This window comes from Crotalus tigris, unplaced genomic scaffold, assembly GCF_016545835.1.
Source record: "Crotalus tigris isolate CLP2741 ecotype Arizona unplaced genomic scaffold, ASM1654583v1 scf7180000018101.4720394464:4744507, whole genome shotgun sequence".
Classification (NCBI taxonomy): Eukaryota; Metazoa; Chordata; class Lepidosauria; order Squamata; family Viperidae; genus Crotalus; species Crotalus tigris.
In genome coordinates this window covers 157,224-181,809 of record NW_024096823.1, presented here as the reverse complement: position 1 = coordinate 181,809, position 24,586 = coordinate 157,224, and the positions used below count along the sequence as shown (strand labels likewise).

The window sequence follows — 24,586 nt, the reverse complement described above, 5'->3', positions numbered from 1 at the left end:
GCACAACAGCACACATCAAAAATGAAATTTAGTTGCCCGCTCTCAAAGTGAAACACATACATGACGCACACCTAAACATATTGTGTACAACATATGTACCGTATATGCCGGCATACAAGGCGACCCGGCGTATAAGACGACCCCCATCTTTGTCGCCGAGCCGCATTCCTAGAACGTCGTCTTATACGCCGGAAACTACCAGTATTTCCGGCTCATAAGACGACTCGGCGTATAAGACGACCCCCGTCTTTGGCACCGATTTTAGCGCTTGCGGAAGTCGCCTTATACGCTGGCATATACGGTATAGACTCACACCCTTACATATATGTAGCAAATAAATATTAAATACTGTCCATCTTGAATATATAACGGAAGGAGGAAGCTTGAAAGTTCACAAGATGAATGCTATATGGAATGAAACTATGGTTGAATCTGGAAGTTCTGCTACAGATACCATGAAGCCTCCTCCCAGAAGGTAGCAAGGAAAACAGGTCCTGGAGAGGATAGATGTTGAGAGCTGTGGGGAGGCAATTACTTGATCTGCCAAGATAACAGACTGCCTTGAACTTGACTGTTATACACAAGATGTATAGAAGGAAAGAGAATTTCTTAGCCATAATGCATTCCTCCCAACACCGGCCCTAAAATTCTGATAATTATCCGCTAGATGTCAGGTGGGAGGCAGACAGGCTGTCCAGCAACAGAAGGCAAGTAGCCAATCACCTTCTCCCCAGAAGAAGGCTGTTTCCTTGCTGGTTCTGAGCAGCCAGCAGGAACTGGCTGTTGTCAGGCAAACCACATTTGTGCAGTAAGAAATTATACTTGCAGTGCAGGAGGAAAGACAATGACAGCCGGCAGATTTGAATGCAAAAGGCTGTAAATACAGATCCTGTGCTCTGTGACTCAGTCTTACTACAGTGCATGAAATCCAAGGTGCAGTTAATGTGAACAATATAACAGGTTATTCGGGTGAGATAGTTGGATAGTGCTGCAGCTGCCTAGGAATAAGTTATATTTGATGAGACTTGGTTTTTTTAGCAGATAGGACTGAGGTTGCTCTGCAGATCTCATCAGTAACAGCCAAACATAAGCAGGCGGGGACGTCCTTCCTCCTTTCGTCTCTCCTTATTAAATCTATCATCATCCTTCTCAGATGCCAGAACTAAGCCAGAAGGATTAGTTTTCAGAGGCAGGAGTGAATCTCATAATGTGCTAATAACAACAAAAGGAAGCACCTGGTAGAAGTAAAGGAAAGGTCTTCAAAATTTAATATTGAAAGAGAAATTTAAAACTGAATTTGCTGCAGTGGAAACTTACTGCCTGGACAAACAAGCTTACCAATAACTATAATGGCTGGGAAACAGGAAAGGGTAGCATAAAGGCAGGATGTAAGATAAATACGTAGGCAAAAATTAGCTGGGTCCTAGAGTGGGAAAGGAAGAAGACAAGCTATAAAAACATCTGTAAGAGGAAATGGCTAGCCAGGAAAACTTAACTAAACTGAAAAACAGGAAAGAACCTATTGTTCTAAGGGGCCCAGAACTCAAAACCAACAATTGAATATGTCTAATATTTTATATTATTAATGTACATGTGATGTATGATTTAATACGTAGCAGGAAATAGGTAGGAGGCAGTCGGAAAGAGTGTAACCTCATAATACCTCAGCTAATGGGGAAAGAGGAGGGATGTGACGGCCGGGACAGGGCTGTATAAAGAAGGGAACATTTTGGATTAAAACTTTGGAGAGAACCAAGCTTTGATAGCTTCTCTCTCCGCTTATTGCAATAAACAAAATAAAAGGCCTTCACTATGTCTTGGCTGGTTATTGGTCAGGTGAGCTTACCTCTGATCACCAAGGAAAGTGGCCAGGAGCACATAATACACCTATCTGAACCAGAGACATAATATATTTTATCTACTGAATCAGTAGCATCCAGATCGTAGCCTTAGCAGCCGGTTTTCTTGCAAGCTTTCAGATCCATACACTTACATGTCAGCATTGTGGTATAGGAGAGGGTGCTCAGTAGTACTGTGTATCTCAGGGATGCCTATTACATTTGAGCACACTTTAAATTGGGAAGAAATGGCAGAAATATGGAAAAAAATGTTTCAGACCTCATATAATAAGAGTACCTTTTACCACGGACAAAAAGACGCTTTAAGTTTTTTTTTTTTTAAAAAAAAAAAACCCAGGATGATGTAATTAATAGAGAAGATTACGCACAGTAGATATTTGGGTTGCCTAGACCCTAAAAATAATTTTAATTTTTAGGGTTTAGGCAACCCAAATAACTATCTCACTGTGTGCAATCACAGATATCACATAACTGGTCTTAGATAAGAGCTTTTTAAAATTTAAACCCACAAGATGGTGTGTTGACTCTCTTTTCTGATTTCCATGTAGAAACTGAAATTTGGAAATTCTGTATCTGTAAATATAGTTCATAGTAGTGAAAAATTGAACAACTTGATTAAGAAGTGATACAAATAAATTCGTTATATTGAATAGAACAGACTGTCATTATAACAGGAAGAAAAGCTACAATTGCTCCAATTCCTTTTCTACACTCTTAATGTAACTACTGGGTTTACTGAGATCTAGTCATACTAGAAATACTCCATTTGGTTAATATTCTGTCCTAATCAAGCATGCAGACTACGATTAGGCTGCAACAATTTAATACATTTGAAAGCAAAAATCTGCAGGCGGCACAAACATTTGTACAATTGCATGCATGGTTAGCAAAGTCCCAAACAGTGGCACAAACAAGACTGCCTACAGCAAGTCTATGTCCATATAGCATTGTCAAAACAGTCAAGGAGCTCATGGATAGTAGTTATTCACTGGTCAGAGTAGCAGAGCCTCTGGATATACTGGTAGTCCTTGACTTACAACAGTTCATTTAGTGACCGTTCAAAGTCAGCACTGAAAAAAGTGACTTATGACTGTTTTTCATACTTGCAACCGTCGCAGCATCCAAATGATCATGTGATCAAAATTCAGATGCTTGGCCACTGGCATGTAATTATGACGGTTGCAATGTCCCGGGTCCTGTGATCATCTTTTGCGACCTTCTGATAAGCAATGTCAATGGGGAAGCCAGATTCACCGAATAACCATGTTACTAAATTAAGAACTGCAGTGGTTCACTTAACAACCGTGGCAAGAGAGGCCTTAAAATGGAGCAAAATTCACTTAACAACTGTCTCGCTTAACAAGAGAAAATTTGGGCTCTATTGTGATCGTAAATGGAGGACATACCAGTTCTGAAGCATGAACACACTCAAGATCCAGGGTGAAATGGCTGTCTTCAGTGGAGAGGTACTGGCTATCTGGGACCCTGATTTAGGGCAACCACCAGGGAAGAACCAATTAGAGATAATGGCACTCTTGCCAGGAAAGGAAGTGTGCCAAGTGCCACTATTTTGTTCTCTATGGTACACAGTGTATCCTGTGATTGCCTGGGATTAGTTCCCTTGTCATCAGCCTGTCTAACCAGCTGAAAGATTTGTGGCAGAATCTGCTTCAGGTGCTTGATTCTTCCTGCTTCCCAAGGCTATAATTCACCCAGTATGTCTAAAGCAGGCTCTTCAGTGTCAGATTCCTCAGAAACCAAGTCAGGCTTGTCATTATTCCCCCTCCTAATTCCCCCAGAGCCCCCCTTCTTTCCTGACCAAGGGCCTGGGCTTCAAGGGAGAGCGCCAATGAAAGAGTTGCATCAGCCATGGGGCATAGACTTGTTCCATGTTTTCATACAAGGAGAACATTTCCCATGCCATCCCTCCTTCTGTGGGCTGAGACAGCTTTTACATGCCGGTTGTCCAGTCTGCAGCATTTTCTCCTGTCTCCCAGAGTCATTCTCACATACCATTACAGTAGTTCTTCCAATCTATGAAGTACCCAATGTAGGCAGTCCCAATGATGGAAGGTCTAGACCAGCGGTTCTCAACCTATGGGTCATGACCCCATTTGGGGTCGATCGACCATTTCATGGGGGTTGCCAAGCAAGGCTATCCGCCATTTTTTTCCCATTTTCCAGCGGGTGCCTTACCTCCCTTGAGCTGGGCCAGCTGGTGGCCCAGCCGGTGGTCGGCCTGCTCCGTCTCTGCCGCTTGCCAGCTACGCCTCGGCCGGTGCAGGGGGCAGCACCACGCATGTGTGGCGCTCCCGGGCAGGGAAAGTCCTCGACTTATGACCGGTTGGGTAGTCCTTGACTTACGACCGGTTTAGTCCTCGACTTACGACCGGTTTAGTCCTCGACTTACGACTGGTTGGGGGTTGCGGCGTTAAAAAGGTTGAGAACTATTGGTCTAGACTCTAGAACCGTAGTGGCGAACCTGTAGCAAGCAGAGCCCTCTCAGTGAGCAGGCGCACCGTCGTCCCAGTCCTAGCCCTTCAGCTGGGTTTTATAAAACCTTTTCGCTTTAGGCCTCTGCCACCGTGTGCAAAAAGAAAACAAGGTTCAATCAATCAATTTCAACTTCTCACGGAAAAAAAAAGATTTTGCAAAGTTGGAATTGATTGATTGAACTTTTTAATCCCACCCAGTCTGCCGTTCACCGCAGCCATGCCCATCCAATGGGCCACGCCCACCCAATGGGCCATACCCACCCAATGGGCCACGCCCACCCGGCACCCGACGATACATAAGTGAGTTTTGGGTTGCAGTTTGGGCACTCGGTCTCTAAAAGGTTCACCATCACTGCTCTAGAATGTATATCAACTCATATTTGAGTGCCTCCAGAATTAACACAGGTGGCACAAGTGGTGTAGCATGAGGCCATGGGCTCAAGGTAGCCTCAAGAGTAATGAAATCAGGAATCTATCTTCAGCATGAAAAGCAGCTTGATCCTGTACACAGTGTTGATTACAGCTTCTATAGCAGGGGTCTTCAAACTTGGCCCTTTTATGACTTGTGGACCAACTCCCAGAATTCCTCAGCCAGGCACACGTGGCTGAGGAATTCTGGGAGTTGAAGTCACAAGTCATAAAAGGGCCAAGTTTGAAGACCCCTGCTCTATAGGAAACAATGATCTACTTTTACCAAAGGCCATTGCATTGTCATATGCACTGTCAACATCCACACCAAGTGCCCCATTGCCAGGGAAGTCCCAGACTGCCAGTGCTAATCAACAAAGCATTTGCAGACTTTTTGGCATTTTGGAGCTAGATCTGGTGGCTTGTAATTCCTGTTTCTGGCCAGAATAGAGAATGCTAGTTGTTGTAAAGGGAAACATTGGGTTGGAAATCAACATTTGCCAAAAAGAGTACCATTTGACTGAACACATGCTAGGCATTGTTATATGCAAAAATCAGTAGCTGCACTCAATTGTCCTATTGCTAGTTTGTCAAGAATCTCTATATACATCTATACAATTGAAGATGGAGTGCCAATAGCATGAATCTGGAAACCCAGATGGTGGGCTGCAATTCTAGCAATCCATGTGGGCAAAAAATGTTCTGTAAAGAGAGCTGGGCCATCTCCTGGACTGAACTGAGCAAAACACAAAATGTGCCCAAGTAGTGTTCAGTGCTTCCGGTGTTTTGAAGGACCCTAAAGACTTGGCTCTTCACTCAGGCTTATGGTGAGGGTAACTGAAGTTCCCTTTTCTTTTTTCTTTGTTGCCATCCAAATCTGTAATCTCTGCAATCTTTTTTTTTTAAATGTTTTTAACTATTTTATAAAATGTAAAGTGCTCAGAATCAATGCAGCATATAAATTTAATAATCTTTTAAAACTGGCATTTAGTGCTTTCATATCTGTTGCATACTTTTAATCTATAGAATTCTGGGATCTTGGCAGATCTATGGGGAGGATCCTGGCAGATAGAGAAGAGAGGGGCTACACAGGAAAATGTATCAAAAATAAGAGCCAGAACTCCAGTCCTCATATTAATCACTAATTAACCTTTCCTCCTTCAAAGGGTAGGGCAGATTGCTTTTATACCACAGGAGCTGATCTTAAGTTATTATGAAGTGAACCCTATTAGTTTAAATTATGGGAGGGCAATGTTGGGTACTCTTCTACCTTAGTTTAAAACCATCTGCAAGAGTTCTGTTCAGATAAGAACTATCTGGCTCTTCCCTACCTTGTGGTCTTAGAGAGAGATAGTAGTATCACAGAAAAAAAAAAAAAACCTGGTATCAGAGGGACATCAGTTGTCCCACTCCCTTTGGGTTTTGCCACTACCTATTATAGACTTTGACCATATCCACTATATATAGTAATTCCCAAGAGATTGCTCTGTGATCAAAAGAAACCAAGGATACAAAAGAAACCAAGGATAAAGTGGGGGTAGGCAATGTTTAAGCAGTATTGTATTAAGCTTTTAAGGGTTAACCTAATATGAATTAAAAGTAACACATTTGGAGCATTTTCAAAATTCACAATGCACTGTGTATTTGAGGAAGCAAAATAAAAGGCTATGTAAGAAACAATAATACTATTTGAATAGGTGTGGTTGTTTGATTAAGGAGAGCAATCAAGCGTGGTGTAGCAGTTAAGGTGAAGGACTAAAAGTGGGATGACTCGGAGCCTAATTTACCACAGAAAATCTCTGGGTGACTCTGGGCCTATAGTTGTCTCTCAGCTCAATCTATCTCGGGGGGGGGGGGGGGAGAGGCGGGGGGGAGGAAGGAGAGAGCACATATGTGCTGCTTTGAACGCATGAAAGGTGGGCCATAAATCAACTAAAAAGAGTGATTTCTTGTGCTCTTTCATTTTAAGAATATTATTGCAACAATTGCTTTTTTAGACTAATACAGTACCAGAAAACCTATTGCTATTAAAATAAACTGTTGAGATGAAAAATGAGATACATCTGAGTGGGAGGTCAGTTTCTTTCCTAAGGAGTCACTCTGCTGCAGTGAATTCAGGGATTGGTGAAATCAGGCACTGAAAGGACATTTTACTGATGGTACAATAAACAAATAACAAACCTAGTTATTTTGCCTATTCTTATATATTTGGTGGGTGAAATAAATATTCTCGCTATATATGTATGTGCATGCATGTGTGTACGCATAATCTCAGAAATGAATGGTAACCATTTATATGATTTGTTAAAAAAGGAAAAGATGCACTTCAGAATATTACTGAGGAATGAGCCAAATTCATTTCTTAATTCTGTCTGAAAATCTCATCATTTTCAATGTGCCTAAACTTACAGTATCCTGAATACTAACTTAGAATAGAATAGAGCTGGAAGGGACCTTGGAGGCCTTCTAGTCCAGCCCCCTGCTCAAGCAGGAGAACCTATACCATCTCAGACAAGTGACTGTCTAGCCCAGTGGTTCTCAACCTGTGGGTCGGGACCCCATTTGGGGTCGAACAACCATTTCACAGGTGTCGCCAAACAACGCAGTGTGCCATTTTCTTTTCCCCTTTTCCTTAGCTGTGCTACTCCTTTTTATTCTATTGGCTTTTGAAAGCCAATAGAATAGACTCTCTTGAATAGAGTCTAATTCTATTGGCTTTCAAAAGCCAATAGGAATTGTCCAGGCTGTCTCTGCCCTGCTGAGCCCGCCAAAAGTCCCATTCTGCAAACGGTGCTGCACCAGTTGAGTAGTCCCCGACTTACAACCGGTTGAGTAGTCCTCGACTTACGACTGGTTGGGGGTCGCGGTTATAAAAAGGTTGAGAACCACTGGTCTAGCCTCTTTTAAAAAAATCCCCCGTGATGGAGTGCCCACAATTTCTGGGGGCAAGCTATTCCACTGGTTAATTGTCCTGTCAAGAAGTTTCTCCTTAATTCCAGGTTGCTTCTCTCTTTGATCAGTTTCCAACCATTGTTTCTTGTCCTGCCCTCTGGTACTTTGGTGAATAACGTGACCTTCTTTGTGGCAGCCCCTCAAATACTGGAATACTGCTATCATGTCTCCCCTATTTCTTCTTTTCTTTAGACTAACCAAACCCAAGTTCTGCAGCCATTCTTTGTATGTTTTAGTCTTCAGGCCTTTGATCATGTATGTTAGTTGTTCTTCTCTGAATTTTTTTCAACTTTTTTGTGATATGGTGACCAAAATTGGCTGCAGTATTCCAGGTCTGGTCTCACTAGGGTTTTATAAAGCAGTACTAATACCTTACATGATTTTGATTCTATGCCTCTGTTTATACAATCCAAGATTGTATTAGCTTTTTTAGTTGTTGCTGCACACTGCTGGCTCATGGTTAAGTGATCATCCACTAGGACTCCAAGATCCCTCTCAGTTACTGTTTTTAAGCCAGGTCTCGCCCAATCTGTACTTATAACTTTGATTTTTCCTGCCTAAATGTAAAACTTTGCTTTTCTCCACACTGAAACTCATTTTGTTGGATAGGGTCCATTGTTCAAGTTTCTCAAGATCTTTTTGGATCCTGAGTTTGTCTTCTGGGGTGTTGACTACTCCTGCCAGTTTGGTGTCATCTGCAAATTTGATGAGTTCCCCTTCAATTCCCTCATCTAAGTCATTGATGAAGATATTGAAGAGTACTGGGCCTAAGACAGAACCTTGTGGTACCCCACTGCTTACTTCTCTCCATGTGAATGTAGTGCCATTGAGGACTACCCGTTGAGTAGTTTGCCAGCCAGCTACAGATGTTGTCTATTCCACCTTTTTCTAGCTTACCAAGGAGTAGGTTATGGTCTACTTTACCAAATGCCTTACTGAAGTCTAAGTATACTATGTCCACAGTATTTCGCTGGTCTATTAGTTTAATCACTTTGTTGAAGAATGAAATAAGATTGGTTTGGCATGATCTGTTTTTAACAAACCCGTGCTGGCTACTGGTTATAACTTTGTTTGTTTCTAGTTGTTCGCAGATCTGTTTTTTGATTATCTTTTCTAGGATCTTCCCAGGTATTGCTAAACTGACTGGTCTGTTTTTTCCCCTTTCTTGAAGATGGGAATCATATCAGCCCTTTTCCAATCCTCAAGTACTTCCCCGGTGCTCCAGGATTTTTGAAAGATGTGGTGCAATGGTTCTGAGATAACATCTGCCAGCTCCTTCAGAACTCTGGGATGTAATCTATCAGGCCCTGGTGATTTATACCATTTGTATCATTTTCTTGCTTATTTTAATTTTTGTTTCTAATTTGGCTTTTGCAGTGGTTTTTTGGGTACGTTGGACTATAGTTTCTTTTTGTGTGAAGACTGATGCAAAGTATGAGTTAAGCAGCTCTGTTTTCTCCCTGTTGCATTATTTCCTTGCCATCTTCTCTCTTTAGTGGGCCTACAGTTTCCTTGACTTTTTTCTTGTTGTTAATATGTTGGAAGAAACTTTTTTTTTATTATCCATGATTTCTTTTGAAAGTCTTTGTTCGTTCTGAGCCTTTGCTTTCCTGACTTCATCTTTGCATGTACTGGCTGTCTGCTGCTAATCAGCCTTAGTTATGTACCCCTTTTTCCATTTTTTGTATTTGTTCTTTTTGTCAGAGAGATCTTTATGTAGCCATGCTGGTTTCTTCTTGAATTTCTTGTTTTTCTTTTTCAGTGGTATTGTGCTGGTCTGGGCTTTTATGATCGCATTTTTCAGAGTTTCGCATGCTTCTTGGGTTGTTTTCCCCTTTAGGATTTTTATCCATGGGATCTTTCCTAGGTTCTTTCTGAGTTTATTAAAGTTGGCTCTTATGAAGTTTAAGACATTGGTTGGATTGTTTTCTATTGCTAGTGTTTGTGTTATATTAAATTCCAGTATGACATGGTCACTTTCACCCAAGGTTCCGACAACTTCATCTCCCTCTATCACATCTTCTCTATTAGTTAGAATTAAGTCCAGTATGGCTTTTTGCCTAGTTCCCTCTTCCACCTTTTGGATGACAAAGTTGTCAGCTAGGTTGGTCAGGAATCTGTTTGATCTCCCGCTCACTGTAGTTTGTCTCCCAGTTGGTATCTGGATAGTTGAAGTCTCCCATTACTACTGTGGTATGCTTCCTACATATATTTGTTAGCAAAGAGTTCATCTATTTCTTCTGATTGGCTGGGTGGCCTGTAATATACACCTATGGTAATGTCACTTTTTTTCTCTTTTATATTGACCCATATACATTCTGGAGAGATTTTATCTTGGATCATGTGCATTTCTGTAGATGTATAGGGTTCTCTTACATATAGTACAACTCCTCCTCTTTTTGTAGACCTGTTTCTTTTGAACAATTTGTATTCATCAGTCCATTCCATTCCTGGGTTTCGTCCAACCAGGTTTTTGTAATGCCTATGTCATACCCTCTCTCGTGTACTATTGCTTCTAGTTCGCTGTTTGTTCCCCAAGCTTTGAGCATTTGTATATAAGCATTTAAGACTTTTATGCCTGTTTGTGGGTATGTTTCCTGCATCTCCTGATTGTTGTTTGGGTTTTTCTTTTTTTCTCGTCTTTGCCTCCCTCATTGTTTGATTTGTTTTCTTGGGATTTATGATTGTTTTTGGGTTCTAGAGATCCTAAAAATAGGTCACCCTCCCCCCATAATTTTAATTTAAAGCCCTCCTGATGAGTTGGGCCAATCTTTTTCTGAGTACATTTTCCTCTGTTTTCGTGAGATGCAGCCCATCCCTTGCCAAGAGCCCTTAGATTTACATATGATAGAATATCAACAATAGATTTTAAAAGATAATAACTGCTACAAAGTATCTCTACATTCTTACTGTAGGTCAATAGTATTATCCAAATATTGCGGAACGCTAATTCAGTAGTGTACCTTTCATTTTGGACATACTAGGGGATGGAGAGAAAATAATTCATGACACAATTGGACTAAACTATTATTTCTCTCTTTCAGTAGACAATTTTCATGGGCACAAAATCCATGCTAAATGTTTTGGGAATGGACCCTTAGAGTTGCAAACTGTGTAAAACTGAATCACACTTGTGGTTAGGATTCCTTGGGGGAAAGAACTTAGGATGGTGTTTTTAACTACCGAATGATATGCTTATGCCTTATGGCATACATAACAGCTTTTATTCCCCATTCAGAATGATGGGACACTGTTGTCATTTTTACAATTCTTGTTAAAGAAGAATATCAGAATGAGGACCACAAAAACGAAGCAACGTTGTCATTCCATACGTTGCAGGAATATTGGAAAAGCTCAGGAGGCTCTTCAGCCAACACAACATACGTGCATACTTCAAACCCAAGAATACACTGAAGCAGAAGCTTGTCTGCACCAAACATAAAATACCCAGACACAAACTGAGCAACATGGTATATGCAGTACAATGCAGTGAGCCATGTGCAGATCTGTACTTTGGGGAAACAAAACAACCACTTCATAAACGCATGGCACAACACAGGAGAACAAACCTGTCAGGACAAGAGTCAGCAGTCCATCTGCATTTAAAAGACAAAGTCCATTCTTTGGAAGACAGCAAAGTCCACATTTTGGACAGAGAGGACCACTAGTTTGAAAGAGGAGTTAAAGAGGCCATCTGTGTCAAAATTGAACAGCCCTCTCTCAACAGAAGGGGAGAGATATGATATCATCTATCTCCAGTCTATAACACTCCTTTCAACAGTTCAAAGAAGGCTCCACACCCATTTGCACTACTCAGGTGACCCTGATGACGCAGATAAGCCTCTCCTCTCTCCCCCCCCCCCCCATCCAGTCAGAGCTAAAGAAGCTTCTTGGATGTGAAGTGAAATGTCTTCAAAGAAAAACAAACCCAGTTGCCTTGGGATAAGTGGCTTCCTCCCAAATCCACGTGCAATGGATTTTATTTTAAATATCTGTGCACCCTCAGCATTGAATTTATTCGAGGAATAAATTTACACAACTTCATTCTTAACTGTATGTCCGAAACGCTCCCTTCTTTTCTATAAGAACATCTGAAGCCCAATATCTTTTAAATGTTTAAAGCTCTAGAGTTTATATTAAAAATATTAGCTCAAACATGTATTTCCGAAACTTTTTTAGCACAGATTTTCCTATCAACCGACTTATTAAATAGAGTTTACTGAGCTGACGACCTACAAAAACACTAAATGTCTTCGGGTTTTAAGGCATCTTCGATTCTGCTGCAAAAGATGCCATGGGAGTATTTCCGGAAACGGCTTCATCAACGTAGAAAATATTCAAGCATTACAAGGCAAAAAGATGCTACTTTCCCATTTGAATGTGTGGATACCACCTAAGAAACAAAAATAAACTCTTTCCATATACTATAAAGCAAGGCGCGCTATAAAATTCTCCTTTCTCCACTAAAGACAATCCCAACTACTCAACAACCAGCCCGTGAAAATGGCAGCCTGGAACCGGAAGTAGCAACAACGTCACATCATTGTTTTTCAAAAGCTCTCTGAGTTACGCATCTTCCGTATTTTTACTCCAGAACCCGGATGGAGACGACCGACTCCCCAGGGGCAGTGCGTCTTACTCCAAGGGCGCATGCGCCTGGGGCGGATGAGTGTAGGCGTTCTATCAAGAGAATGCACCGAGCCGGCAGGCTGCATTAAGTATTGGTGCGCAAGCGCGGTGGAGGCAGGCCGGGATTTAAAGGGGTAGTGTCCACGGGTGCTGCCCCTTAGGGGGAGTCTGTTCGGCGTTTTCAGAGGCGAGTGGGCTTTGTTCCTCCTGTTTGGAAACATGGTTTGCGGGGGCTTCGCCTGCTCACGCAATGCTCTGTGTGCGCTCAACGTCGTTTACGTGGTGAGTATGACAACCGGACGGACGGCTGTTTCGCTTCTTCCCGGACGTAGCTTGGAAAGAAGAGGAGCGTGGAGTTCCTATGGAGGGAAAGGGGGGGCTAGATCTAGGGGGGGGCGAAGGCTGGGCTGTGTGTGTTTGTGCGTGCGTGCGTGATGTTGGGGGGGGGAGAGAACCGTACCCATAATGGGGTTGCTGGGTGCCCCGGGAGGAGCTTGGATTGGGGGGGGGGAAGAGATGTAGCTAGATCTTTTTCTGATTGTACTCTTGAGGCTGGGGGGGGGGGTTAGGGTTGGAAGGAAGGTAGTTTTTAGAGGAAAATAAGTAAGAGCTGGCTGAAGGGATGACCTCACTGCTTCTGTGGCAGTTGCCCAATCTGGTGACCTTCGTTTGGCTTGGAATGCAGGTAGTCCTCGATTTATGACCACAATTGAGCCCAAAATTTATGTTGCTAAGGGAGAAATTTGTTAAGCGAATTTTGCCCCATTTTACAACTTTTCTTGCCGCATTTGTTGTGAATCACTGCAGTTGTTACATTAGTAACATGGTTGTTAAGTGAATCTGGCTTCCCCCACTGACTTTGCTTGTCAGAAGGTTGCAAAAGATGATCATGTAACTCTGGGACACCACAACTGTTATAAATATGAACCAGTTGTCAAGCATCCAAATGTAAACTATGTGACCATGAGGATGCTGCAATGGTCATAAGCGTGAAAAATGGTCATAAGTCACTTTCAGTGCTGTTGTAACTTTGAATGGTCACTAAATGAGCTGTTGTAAGTCGAGAACTACCTGTATAGTATAGTCTCCAGAATTTATAACTAATATGGCTGGAAATGTTGAGGGTGGTTGTTGTCCTTTAGAGCAGAGGCCCCCAACCATTTGGGCACCAAGGACCAGTTCCACGGAGAGAGGTTTTTCTGTGTGTTGCCAGCATCCAACGGATGGGGCTTTGCTTGTTTGTGCAGACCGGTTGCTGGCATGCCATGGCCCCCCAGTACTGGTCCACGTACCAGGGGTTGGGGACCTCTGCTCTAGAGCAGAGCAGATGGAGGAAGACTAAGATTAATCGGTGAGAGAATGCATGGTAGGAAAAAGAGAGATTTGTTTTGTCTGACTTTTTTGTGGGCCAGGAAATTATAGTACAGTGAGAAGAGAAGCTATAAATCCTACATACTTTGTTTGCAAGCATTGTGGGGGAGATGATAAGTGGGTAATGGGTTGGCCCCAGAAGAGTTGGACTAAAACATATGTCTTGTCGGGGTTGCATAGAATGGGAAGCTTATGATAGTTATCTAAGAAAATTTGCCTCTGCAAGTTTGAAATCTTGTCTCAAATGTTCCCTTGACTGCTGACAATCACTGAACCTTTGCTTCTTGTTTATTGACCTATGTTTTGTCAGATTTGGTAAATAAGTTACAAAGATTATCTGTCATTTGATTGTCCCTGGCTACACTGCAGGAACATCTGGGAAACGTTGGAAAAATAAGAATTAGCAATACATAGCTCAAAAAAGAGCAGAACAGAAAATGACTGGTTTAGTAGAACTTTAATAGTTTTCCTTGTATAATGATAGAAAATGTGTGATTTTTTATAACTATAGTTTCTATTTAAAAATATAAGACTGGCATTAGGGATACAGAGATTCTAAGACATCCTCAGCTACAGAAATTCATTGGCTGATTAGGCCAATCACTCTCTTGGAACGCAACCTACCTCATGTGGTGATAGGGAAATGAGAAAATGGAGTGCTATGTGTGCTGCACAAAAGGTGGGTCATAAACCTAACAAACCAATAAATGAACTTTTCTCCTCCCTTTGAGAAAGACAAGAGGCCTAGAATGGATTAAGTATGATAGTAAGAATTTGTTGGAATTAATATGTTCTGCTAAAACGTTCAACCAATCAATTCCAGATCTTTTTTTTTCCCGCGAGAAGTTGAAATTGACTGAACCTTTTTTATTTTGCACATGGCGGAGGCCTAAAGCGAAAAAGTTTTATAAAACCCAGCTGAAGGCCTAGGACTGGGGCGACAGCGCGCATGCCCACAGAGAGGGGTCTGAGTGCCACCTCCGGCACCCATGCCATAGGTTCGCCACCACTGACCTAGATAATGAAAAGTCATGGCCAGAACATTGGGTCTAACTATAATTAATGCTTCATTACAAAACCATGGGATGGTATCTGCGTGACAATTTTTCTAAAGCTGGTAGACAGAATAACGGAGTTGGAAGGGACATTGGGGGTCTTCTTATCTGACACACTGCTCAAGGATGAGACCCTGGAGATACCATCCAGAGAAATGGTTGTCCAATCTCTTCTTTAAAACCTCCAGTGTTGGAGCATTTGGAACTTCTGGAGGCAAGCCATTCCACTGATTAATTGTTCTCACTGTCAGGAAATTTCTCTTTTGTTGGAATTTGGATCTCTCTTTGATAAGTTTCCATCTGTTACTTCTTGTCCTGCCTTCAGGTGCTTTGGAGAATAGGTTGAAACCCCCCCCCCTCCTTTATGACATTCCATTAAATATTGGAAGACTGCTATCATGTAATATTGTATATTATATAATATACAATACAGTAAGATGCTGTTGAGTACAGATGCAGATGCTTGAAGTTGCAAGACAGGGTGAAAAAATCAAGTAATGCTTTGTACACTGTTTGAATAGGGAGTGTGTTCCTAGAGACCTTGGCTAGAGACATTTTTCAGCATAAAGTTACACATTCTGATTAAGTGGGATAAAGCACAGCTCATACATTTTATTTATATGTGAGCCACCTTCCTGGATTACCCCTACCCAAATGTCCATATGTGGGGTTTTTTTTTGAAATTCTAAAATATGCAAATTGATTCACACAAAGACTGACCCATCTTAGTGGGCAGGCCTGAAATATAATTATCAGAAAGTATGGTGAATAGGAAATCTTTGAGATTTTAGTGTGAGGGGAAGGGAGAGAATTAGATTTCTCTTCCCCAAAATAGTTGTCATTCACAAACCACAAACATCTTACTCAAGATGAAGGCGTTTTCCTATATGGGCATCTCTGCAGCCGATTTGTACAACTATACTCTCTTCTCCAATTATTTATTTCCTGCTGTCCAATGATAAAATTGAAATCCACCTCTCTGCTACCCAGAAAAAAAGCTAAAATAAAGAGAATGGGATTACTGTATTAAGGAAAAGTCAAAGAAGATGGCCCCATTGACTGCATTTGTCTGGTGGCTTCTGGTCCCACACTCATGACAAATACTGAGTAAAATAATCATCTTCATACACAGTTCAGAGGCATTTGATATTTTTCAGTCAAATGAAGCTATTTGTAACCAACCACATACAGCTATGCTTGGGACAAGTTGATACGTTGTAAAAACTATATCTAAGGGAGCATTCAGTGATTAGTTAAAACGGGCCTCACCTAAGATTTTTGCAAATATTTATCACAAAGGCTTTACATATCTCTGCATCAAAGTAAATGTGGTTGGTGTATTTCCCTGCATAATTTCACAGTTTGCTTGCTGCTTTAAGAAAGCAAGTTCCTAGCATTTATTGCTGCAGTCAAACCCACAAGTAGCAGATTTAGCTGTCATTTCCACAAATCAGATGAATAGATATAATAAGAAATAGTATAGAATATCTAACCCACTTCAGATTTCCAGGAAAGAAATGGCAAACTGAAGATGGCTCCATTAAAAGCAGATCTGACAACTGCAGTAGGTTTAACAGCTGGCAAGTAGACCAGCAAGCTATAATTGCTTTCAGATTAGAAAACTTGAGATCACCCACAAATGCTCCGGACAGTTGGTCCTTGTGAAGAGAATGTAAGATAGGAATCACCAGCTAATTTAGAGTTCTGGGACACTAAAGGAGTCATCCTTTTGCTCAAACCACAATTGGTGCCTTCACAAGGACACTGGGTTTTCATACTTCCTTTTCTAACCACTTAAAGAAATTACTTGTTAACCACTTTTCAGTTATTGGAAATCTTTGGATTAACAGGTTTTACAGCACTAGGTGAGTTTCCTTCAATCCTTAGCAAAAGAAATTTTAAATACAGGTTTAAGGAATTTTTAAAAAATCTTTTTGGAATAAACAGCAAAAGATGATTAGAAGTTTGATTTTGGAAAGTTATAAATGTACTAAAGATCTAGATCAGTGGTTCTCAACCTGTGGGTCGGGACCCCATTTGGGGTCGAACAACCATTTCACGGGGGTTGCCAAACAAGGCTGTCCGCCATTTCCCCCCCCCCCCTTTTCTTTGGCCACACCTCTGGCACCCGGTGATGTATAAGTGGTTGGGGGTCACCACAACATGCGGAACTGTATTATGGGGTCACGGCATTAGAAAGGTTGAGAACCACTGATCTAGATGGATTTGAAATAGGATTTTGAAATTAATTATTTGAATCCTTCCCCTGAGGAAAATGCTCTTGTTTTGAATTCTCTTAAAAAAACATGGGTTCAGACTTCAAAGGTTGAACACTAGAGGAAATTAGAAGCAACTAAAAATTACAGTTAAAGGAGAAAAACATTTACATTTGATCTAATAACAATGAAGCAAAATATTTTAATATTGGAATATTAAAGGATATTTTTGAACAGTGGAGTCAGAATGTTAATTTTAAGATGGTCTGCCTCTATAAGACTGAGTTTTATAGAGGTTATGAAAGAGGAACAAGTTTTACTGGACAAGATTAACATGATCGGAAAGTGGATTTAAAAATGGCAGATTGTAAGCATGATATAGAAAAAGATGCTGCACTGTCCATATTAAAAAAAAATCCCTTCAGTTGATGTCTTAATAACTAAAAGGGATATACAAATAATAAACCAAGAGAATGATCCAGATAATTTTCTTATATTGAATTACGAAAGAGACTTTTGTGATATCTGGAATATTTGTCCCAAGGGACTTAATAAATAAAAGGGATATACAAATAATAAACCAAGAGAATGGCCCATATAATTTTCCTATATTGAATTACGAAAGAGACATTTGTAATATCTGGAATATTTGTCATAAGGGACAAAGAAAAAAATAAAAAGAAATCAAGTTGTAGGACATTAGGAACTAAAGACCAAGACTGTTAAAAGAAAAAGAAGAAATGTAAAATTAGTGTATTTGGTCATGATTAAAATAGACAGTTTTTGTCTCTGGTAACCTTTAAAGGACTTGCTGATCAGGACAGAATGACAAGGTTTTAAGGATTTGTTTAAAGATATGTGATAAGGGAAGAAAAGATCATTTGTTGACTTTTAACCAAAGGCGATAAGATGCTAAAATTGGTTATACTTCTGATGAAGGGGAGAAGTAATTTCTTTATGTATTTCTTTTTCTTCATTATTTTTTTTCTGTTTAATTTTTTTAATTTTTATTTATGTATTTTCTGTTTTTCTTTAATTTTTCTCTAGTTTTTATCTTTTAATTGTAACTTCTAATAAAATTACTATATTAAAAAAGAGAAAATCTAACACATTTCTTCCCCTCTGCTTCCTACTTAGTGGAGAAATTACAGAGCTGTTACATTCTTCAAAAGATGGCTGTTTTAGTAATAGATTGAAAATCTCCCACATTGAAAAGAAGTTATATACTGCTAAGATTCTTATGATGTTCAATCAAAATTTGCTTTTTCAATTTGCCATAAATTACCATAAAACTCAATACTACCTTCTAGGTTGACATTTTGTGTATATAATTCATATAGCTACCCAATGTCACAGCAGTAACTCAATTAACAGAGGGTTAAAACCCCAAACAGAAATACAATAAATATATAATCATTTCAAAAATGATACTATAACGTGCAAGATTTAAAAATAATTCCACTATTCTGATTAAGTGGGTAAAGCACAACTTATACATTTTATTTATATGTGAGCCTCCTTCCTGGATCATCTCTACTCAAATATCTACATATTTTTGAAATTTTAAAATATACAAGCTGATTCACACAAAGACTGACCCCTCTTAGTAGCCTGGCCTAAAATATAATTATCAGACAATATGGTGGATAGGAAAACTTTGAGATTAAAGGTAGTCCTCAATGTATGACCACGATTGTGCCCAATATTTCTGTTGCCAAGTGAAACGTTTGTTAAGTGATTTTGCTCCATTTTATGACCTTTCTTGCCCAAATTGTTAAGTGAATCGTTACAGTTGTTAAGTTAGTGTCATGGTTGTTAAGTGAATCTGGTTTCTCCATTGACTCTGTAAGAAAGTTGCAAAAAGTGATCACATGACCCTGGGACACTGCAGCCATCTTAACTATGAGTCAGTTGCCAAGCGTCTGAATTTTGATCACACGACTGTGGGGATGCTGCAATGATCTTGTGAAAAATGGTTATAAGTCACTTTTTTTCAGTGCCTTTGTACCTTTGAACAGTCACTATATGAACTGTTGTAAGTCGAGGGCTAGTCTGAGGGGGAACGAAGAGAGTTAAATTTCTCTTTCCCCAAATAGTTGCAGTTCACAAGCTGCAAACGTCTTAACTGAGGATGAAGGCATTATTTTCCTTTATGGGCATCCCTGCAGCTACATTGTATAACCGGACCCCCCCTCCCCCACTTACTGGTTATTGCATAATTACAATTAGTTGTTGCATTAATTCTGTGAAGGTTATTAGTCTTGCCAGGTAAGTCTTACAGGAAATGGCAACCACATGAGCTAATTCTACATTTTGTAAGGCTACAATAATAAGGTCTTACAAGTCTGAAAGTACAAATATTGCATTATCCTATTGTTAAAAAGTTTTGAGAAGTTAGCAGTGTTTCTCAACCTTGACAATTTTAAGGCATGTGGACTTCAACTCCCAGAATTCCACAGCCAGCAATGCTGGCTGTGGAATTCTGGGAATTGAAGTCCACATGCCTTAAAATTGTCAAGGTTGAGAAACACTGAGTTAGAGGGAGTTCCTTCTGGATTTATTTGCCAATTATGTATCTGCAGGCTCTGTCCTCTCTTATCTGATTGCTCCCTAGGTAGCATCTCTGCCCCCTCCCCACCTTATTCTCACATACCATTACAGGTAGTCCTTAATTTTACAGGATTTTGATTAGTGACCATTTGAAGTTGCAATGGCACTGAAAAAAGTAACTTATGATCATTTTTCAGCGCCCCTATGGTCATGTGATCAAAATTCAGATGTTTAGCAACTGACTCGTATTTATGACGATTGTAGTGTCCCGGGGTCACGTGATTCCCTCCTTTGTAACTTCTGACAAGCAAACTCAATAGGAAAGTCAGATTGTCTTAACAACCGTGTTATTGATTTAAGAGCTGTGGCAAGAAAAGTCGTAAAATGGGGCAAAACTCACTTAACAAATTTCTCACTTAGCAATTGCTCAATTGTGGTCGTAAGTTAAGGACTACCTATACCACATCCTTGCTCTCTATAATTCATTATATTTCCAGCATTTTGTTTTTTCAAAAAGTGACTACTCATTTTAGGAATCAAAACTGGAGTGGTACCCCAGTGGTAAAGCATCTTGTACTAATTCTTTCTGAGTGCATAAAAACCTGGGGCCAGGCCTTTAATGTTTTGTGAAAGTCTAGCAGAGTGGAGCCATCCGTATCCTAGAGCAGAGGTCTCCAACATTTTGGGCACCAGGGACCGGTTCTGTGGAGAGAGGTTTTTCCGTGGACCGGAGGATGCATGGTTTTGTGTGCTGCCTGCATCCTGCGGATGGGGCTTTGCTTGTTTGTGTGGATCGGTTGCTGGCATGCCGTGGCCTGGTACCGGTCCACAGACTGGGGATTGGGGACCCCTTCCTAGAGAGATGCTGTTCCTTAGAACAGGCACTGAAACAGACGACACTCTTAGATCCCACAAGGTGACTCTACTCTGCCCGACAGAATCCTGCTAGTTCTGGGAGGTGAGTGAGACAGGTGATTTCAAAATAACTTGGCACTGTGCTGTGTAGGTGATAAAGTAAGTGATAGCCAGCACCTTGAATTGTATCCAGAATTTACTGAAAGTCATTGTGGCTCATGGAACAGAAGTCTTTCATGAGCATATTGTGATATCTCCCAAAAAGTCCATGATGCTGCATTCTGGACTAGTTGTGAAACATCTTCAAGAGCAGCCATACATACATAGGGTGCATTACAGTAATCGAACCAGGGGACAACTAAGGCATGAATCACTGTAAGAGCATCTCAGTCCAAAAATGGGTGCAATTGACACCCAAGGCAAAGAGTTGTGAAAAGGCCCTCCTAGTCAGAGAAGCCTCCTTCTCTTTTAGCAGAATCCTTGTAATCCCAAATTACAAACCAGCTCCATCTGGGAAGTGCAATCCCACTCAGAGCCAAAGATGGAAAATCTCAGGATCTGGAAGGTTAAGGTGCTAACTGTAGCTGCTTGATCTTGCCAGGGTTGAACTGAAGCCTATTCTTGCTCAGACATCCCCCATGGATCCAGACATTGGGAAAGAACCTTGGTGGCATCACTTGATCAGTCTGGAGCAGAGATGTATGATTTGGTATCATCTGTATGACACAGTATAACCCTGTGTCAGCAACTTCATGTAGATTGTAAACAGAAACAAGAGATGGTTAGAGCTCTGATGAACATCACAAAGCAAAGGCATCAGGCTCAAATTTCCCCAGCCCATCAACACCAAGAGAAAGGAGGAAAAAACACTTTAATACTGTGCCTCTCACTTCCAGTCCCCTGAGCTGGTCCAGAAAGATAACTATAACCAATAGTATTGAAAGCTGGTGAGAGATCAAGGAGGATCAGGGTGGATGTACTGCTCCCATCTCAAGCACAGCAGAGGTAATTGACAAGCATAACCAGTGCCATCTCAAGGCTGTAACCAACCTAAAAGAGGGAGGTTAAGAGACTGGATAGAAGACAAGTCTCTTAAGCTTCCTCACTTTAAACAAAACCTGCTTTCTTCTTTTTATTGCTAGGCCTTGTTTGCCTATCCTTGTTACCTCCCTACCCAAACAGATAAGACTAGATTAATATATGGTTAATTCCCGAGTTGCTACTGCTCCTATTACCTTCACACTTGCCTACAAATTACTTTTAGCATTCTAATTAACAGTTTTAATTGATTTCAGTGGCTGTTATTTCTAAATTTTGTTGTTTTTAATTATGTAAGCTGCCCTGAGTAACTTAGGTGAGTTAGGCAGCAATATAAATTGAATTAAGTATACCGGTAAGTTATTCAATAAGTTGAATAAATAAAGTAAATAAACTTCAAAATATTAGTCTATAATGTTTATACTTCAAATAGCAGTCTGTCATTTTAAAATATATTTTTGTCTGTTTAGCTCCTACTCTTAATTATATCGAGTTTTGCCAAACCTGCAATGTAAAAAAATATTGAGAGAATTGCTGAGAAAAAAATGGGATAACTTTTCAGCCCACAATGTGAATCAAATTTCACCCCTTTTTAAATAGCTTTTAATTTCTTTGCAAATGCGTTTCTCAATGTAAGTTCTAATCTAAGTACACTGTAATAATTATATAGCTCATAACTCTACAGCAGTTGTCTAAAATTTGAGGGGCTGCTACCAAGAAGAGGGGGTCAACCTATTCTCCAAGCACCCGAAGTCAGGACAAGAAGCAATGGATGGAAACTAATCAAGAGAGGATCAACCTAGAACTAAGAAAAAAAAAAATTCCTGACAGTGGGAACAATTTACTAGTGAAGCAACTTGCCTCCAGAAGTTGTGGGTGCTCCAACACTGGAGGTTTTTAAGGAAAGATTTGATAACCATTTGTCTGAAATGTTATAAGGTTTCCTGCTTGAGCAGGGGGTTGGACTAGAAGATCTCCAAGGTCCTTTCCAACTCTGTTGTGTTATACTTCATCTTTATATCTAGACAGTGCCCTGTCCTTGTTGTGGCAAGTGTGGAACTTTATGTCTGAGCAATATTTTCTCTTTGTAGACACCTAAGAGACCTTACACTTGGCAACCTTGTTTGAGAAGTGTGTTTGCCACATTCCCGTTCTGTGTCCTTTCCCCTTATTTGGACAACTTCTTGTGGCTAAAAACAAGTTTAGTAGAAGTGAATCAAGACAGTAGAAGGCAATCATGTTCAGAGAGCACCAAGGCCTACACAGTAAGATAGCTTATACTGGAAAGCATTTGAAATTGAGTATGAAATATAGGTAGTCGTCAGTTAACCATAGCAATAGGGGCTGAAATTTCTATTGTTAAGCAGCGTGGTTGTAAAGAGCTATATCACATGACCACATCACTCCTTAATCGCTGCTTTTAAGTGAGGATTGCAAATTGTTAAGCGAGTCCTGGGTAGTTTGCAAGCAGGCAAGTAAGGCAGGCATCTGGAGCTGAATGGGAAAGGGTGTGCAAGTGGCTTGCGCAACACGAGTGCAATGGAGCCAGGGGTGACTGCTGGCAGATTGGGGAGAGTGTGAACAACTGATCAGAGCAAACTGAGAGTTTTCCTGCCAACTTCCTCATTGATTTTGCTTATGGGAAGCCAGCAGGGATTTTCGGAAATAGTGATCATGTGACCACAAGACGCTGCAACGTTGTAAGAGTGAGCTGGTTGCCAAGAAGCCAGATCATGATCACATGACATATGAGCACTGGAACTTCAAAAACCAGTTGTCTTCCCCCCACACACACCTTCATAATTTTGAACAATTGCTGAATCAATGGTCAGTAAGTGAGGGTGTAATTCTCTTCTCTCTTTTGTGGAGAAGAGCTGGGTTTGGCACACACTGGAAAGACTCTTACCCCTGTACCCATGGGTACCAAAGGGTGTGGAGGAATCCTTCAGTCTTGGAAGTTAACACCAAGCAAGCTAAGATACTGGAAAAATTAAGCAATTAAAAATGTTCAAATAGTGTAAAATGACAAAGTGTTTTCTTCTCAGGACAATGACTTTACTACAGGTCTAAATAACTCGACAGCCTTTGTCTAATTTTCCAATGTTCTGTTGGAAACATTTTGAATCATTTAAACATAACGTAGTACAGTGAAAATATAATTTTATGGGTACATGGATGTTGATAAGGCTGTCCAAATAAAGTTGTTGTATATATTTAAGATTGTTTAATGTGAGGAATCACTCTCTTAATCACTTTGTTGTAATGGTACTGGAAGAAACTCTACTTTTTTCTCTCTCTCTGGGGTTAGTTTGAAGTTCTACAATAAATATAGTGAGGACAATTACCGTATTTTTCCGTCTATAAGACGCACCCTTGTTTAAGATACCCTGGCATGCGAGTGTCTCCGTGCCGAACAGCTGAGCTGGCAAATCCGGAAGTTCGGCCGGTGGACAATCTTGCCCCCTCCATCTTCCCGTTAGTGTTAAGCCCACAGGGGCTTGACACCTGCACCAGGTGGCATGGTAGCAGCATGTAAAGAATCCACAGAGGCATGTCCTGGGCTGCGGAGGTTACCATTATTTTTTTGTGTATAAGACGCTCCTGATTTTTGAACAGGGTGTTTGCAGGAAAAAAATAGCGTCTTATACATGGAACAGCTTACCTTCAAACGTTGTGTGGGTGCTTCATCACTAGAAGTTTTTAAGAAGAGACTGGACAGCCAACTTGTCAGAAATGGTATAGGGCAGCGATTCTCAACCTATGGGTCGCGACCCCATTTGGGGTCGAACGACCATTTTATGGGGGTCGCCAAACAACGCGATCCGCCATTTTTCCCCCTCGGGGCGGTGGCGCGCATGCGCAGCGCACATGCGCGGCGCGGCGCACATGCGCGGCATGTCCGTGTGACGGGGTCGCCGTCACACAAAGGTTGAGAACCGCTGGTATAGGGTCTCCTGCTTGAGCAGGGGCTGGACTAGAAGACCTCCAAGGTCCCTTCCAGTTCTATTCTGATTAATTATATTCTGATTAATTAAATGTAAAATACAGCAGCAATAGAAGGGAGACAACGCAGTATCTAGTTTTGTCATGGAAGATTTTGAATGAACAATAAACTGAGAAAAACAAATCCCAGTTTTCATTTCAGATCTCTTTAGAAC

The 24,586-nt window shown here is 40.8% G+C and overlaps 1 protein-coding gene across 1 annotated transcript in view; it reads left to right on the top strand.

Moving 5' to 3' along the window:
* The first annotated feature begins 12,379 nt into the window (after positions 1 to 12,379).
* The window catches only part of TSPAN31 (tetraspanin 31), a 33,324-nt gene continuing 21,117 nt past the window's right edge, over positions 12,380 to 24,586 (top strand). Inside the window, exon 1 of the mRNA XM_039347735.1 lies at positions 12,380 to 12,625. Within this exon, the coding sequence (XP_039203669.1) occupies positions 12,563 to 12,625 (63 nt within the window). The 5' untranslated portion in view covers positions 12,380 to 12,562. The remainder of the gene's footprint in view (positions 12,626 to 24,586) is intronic.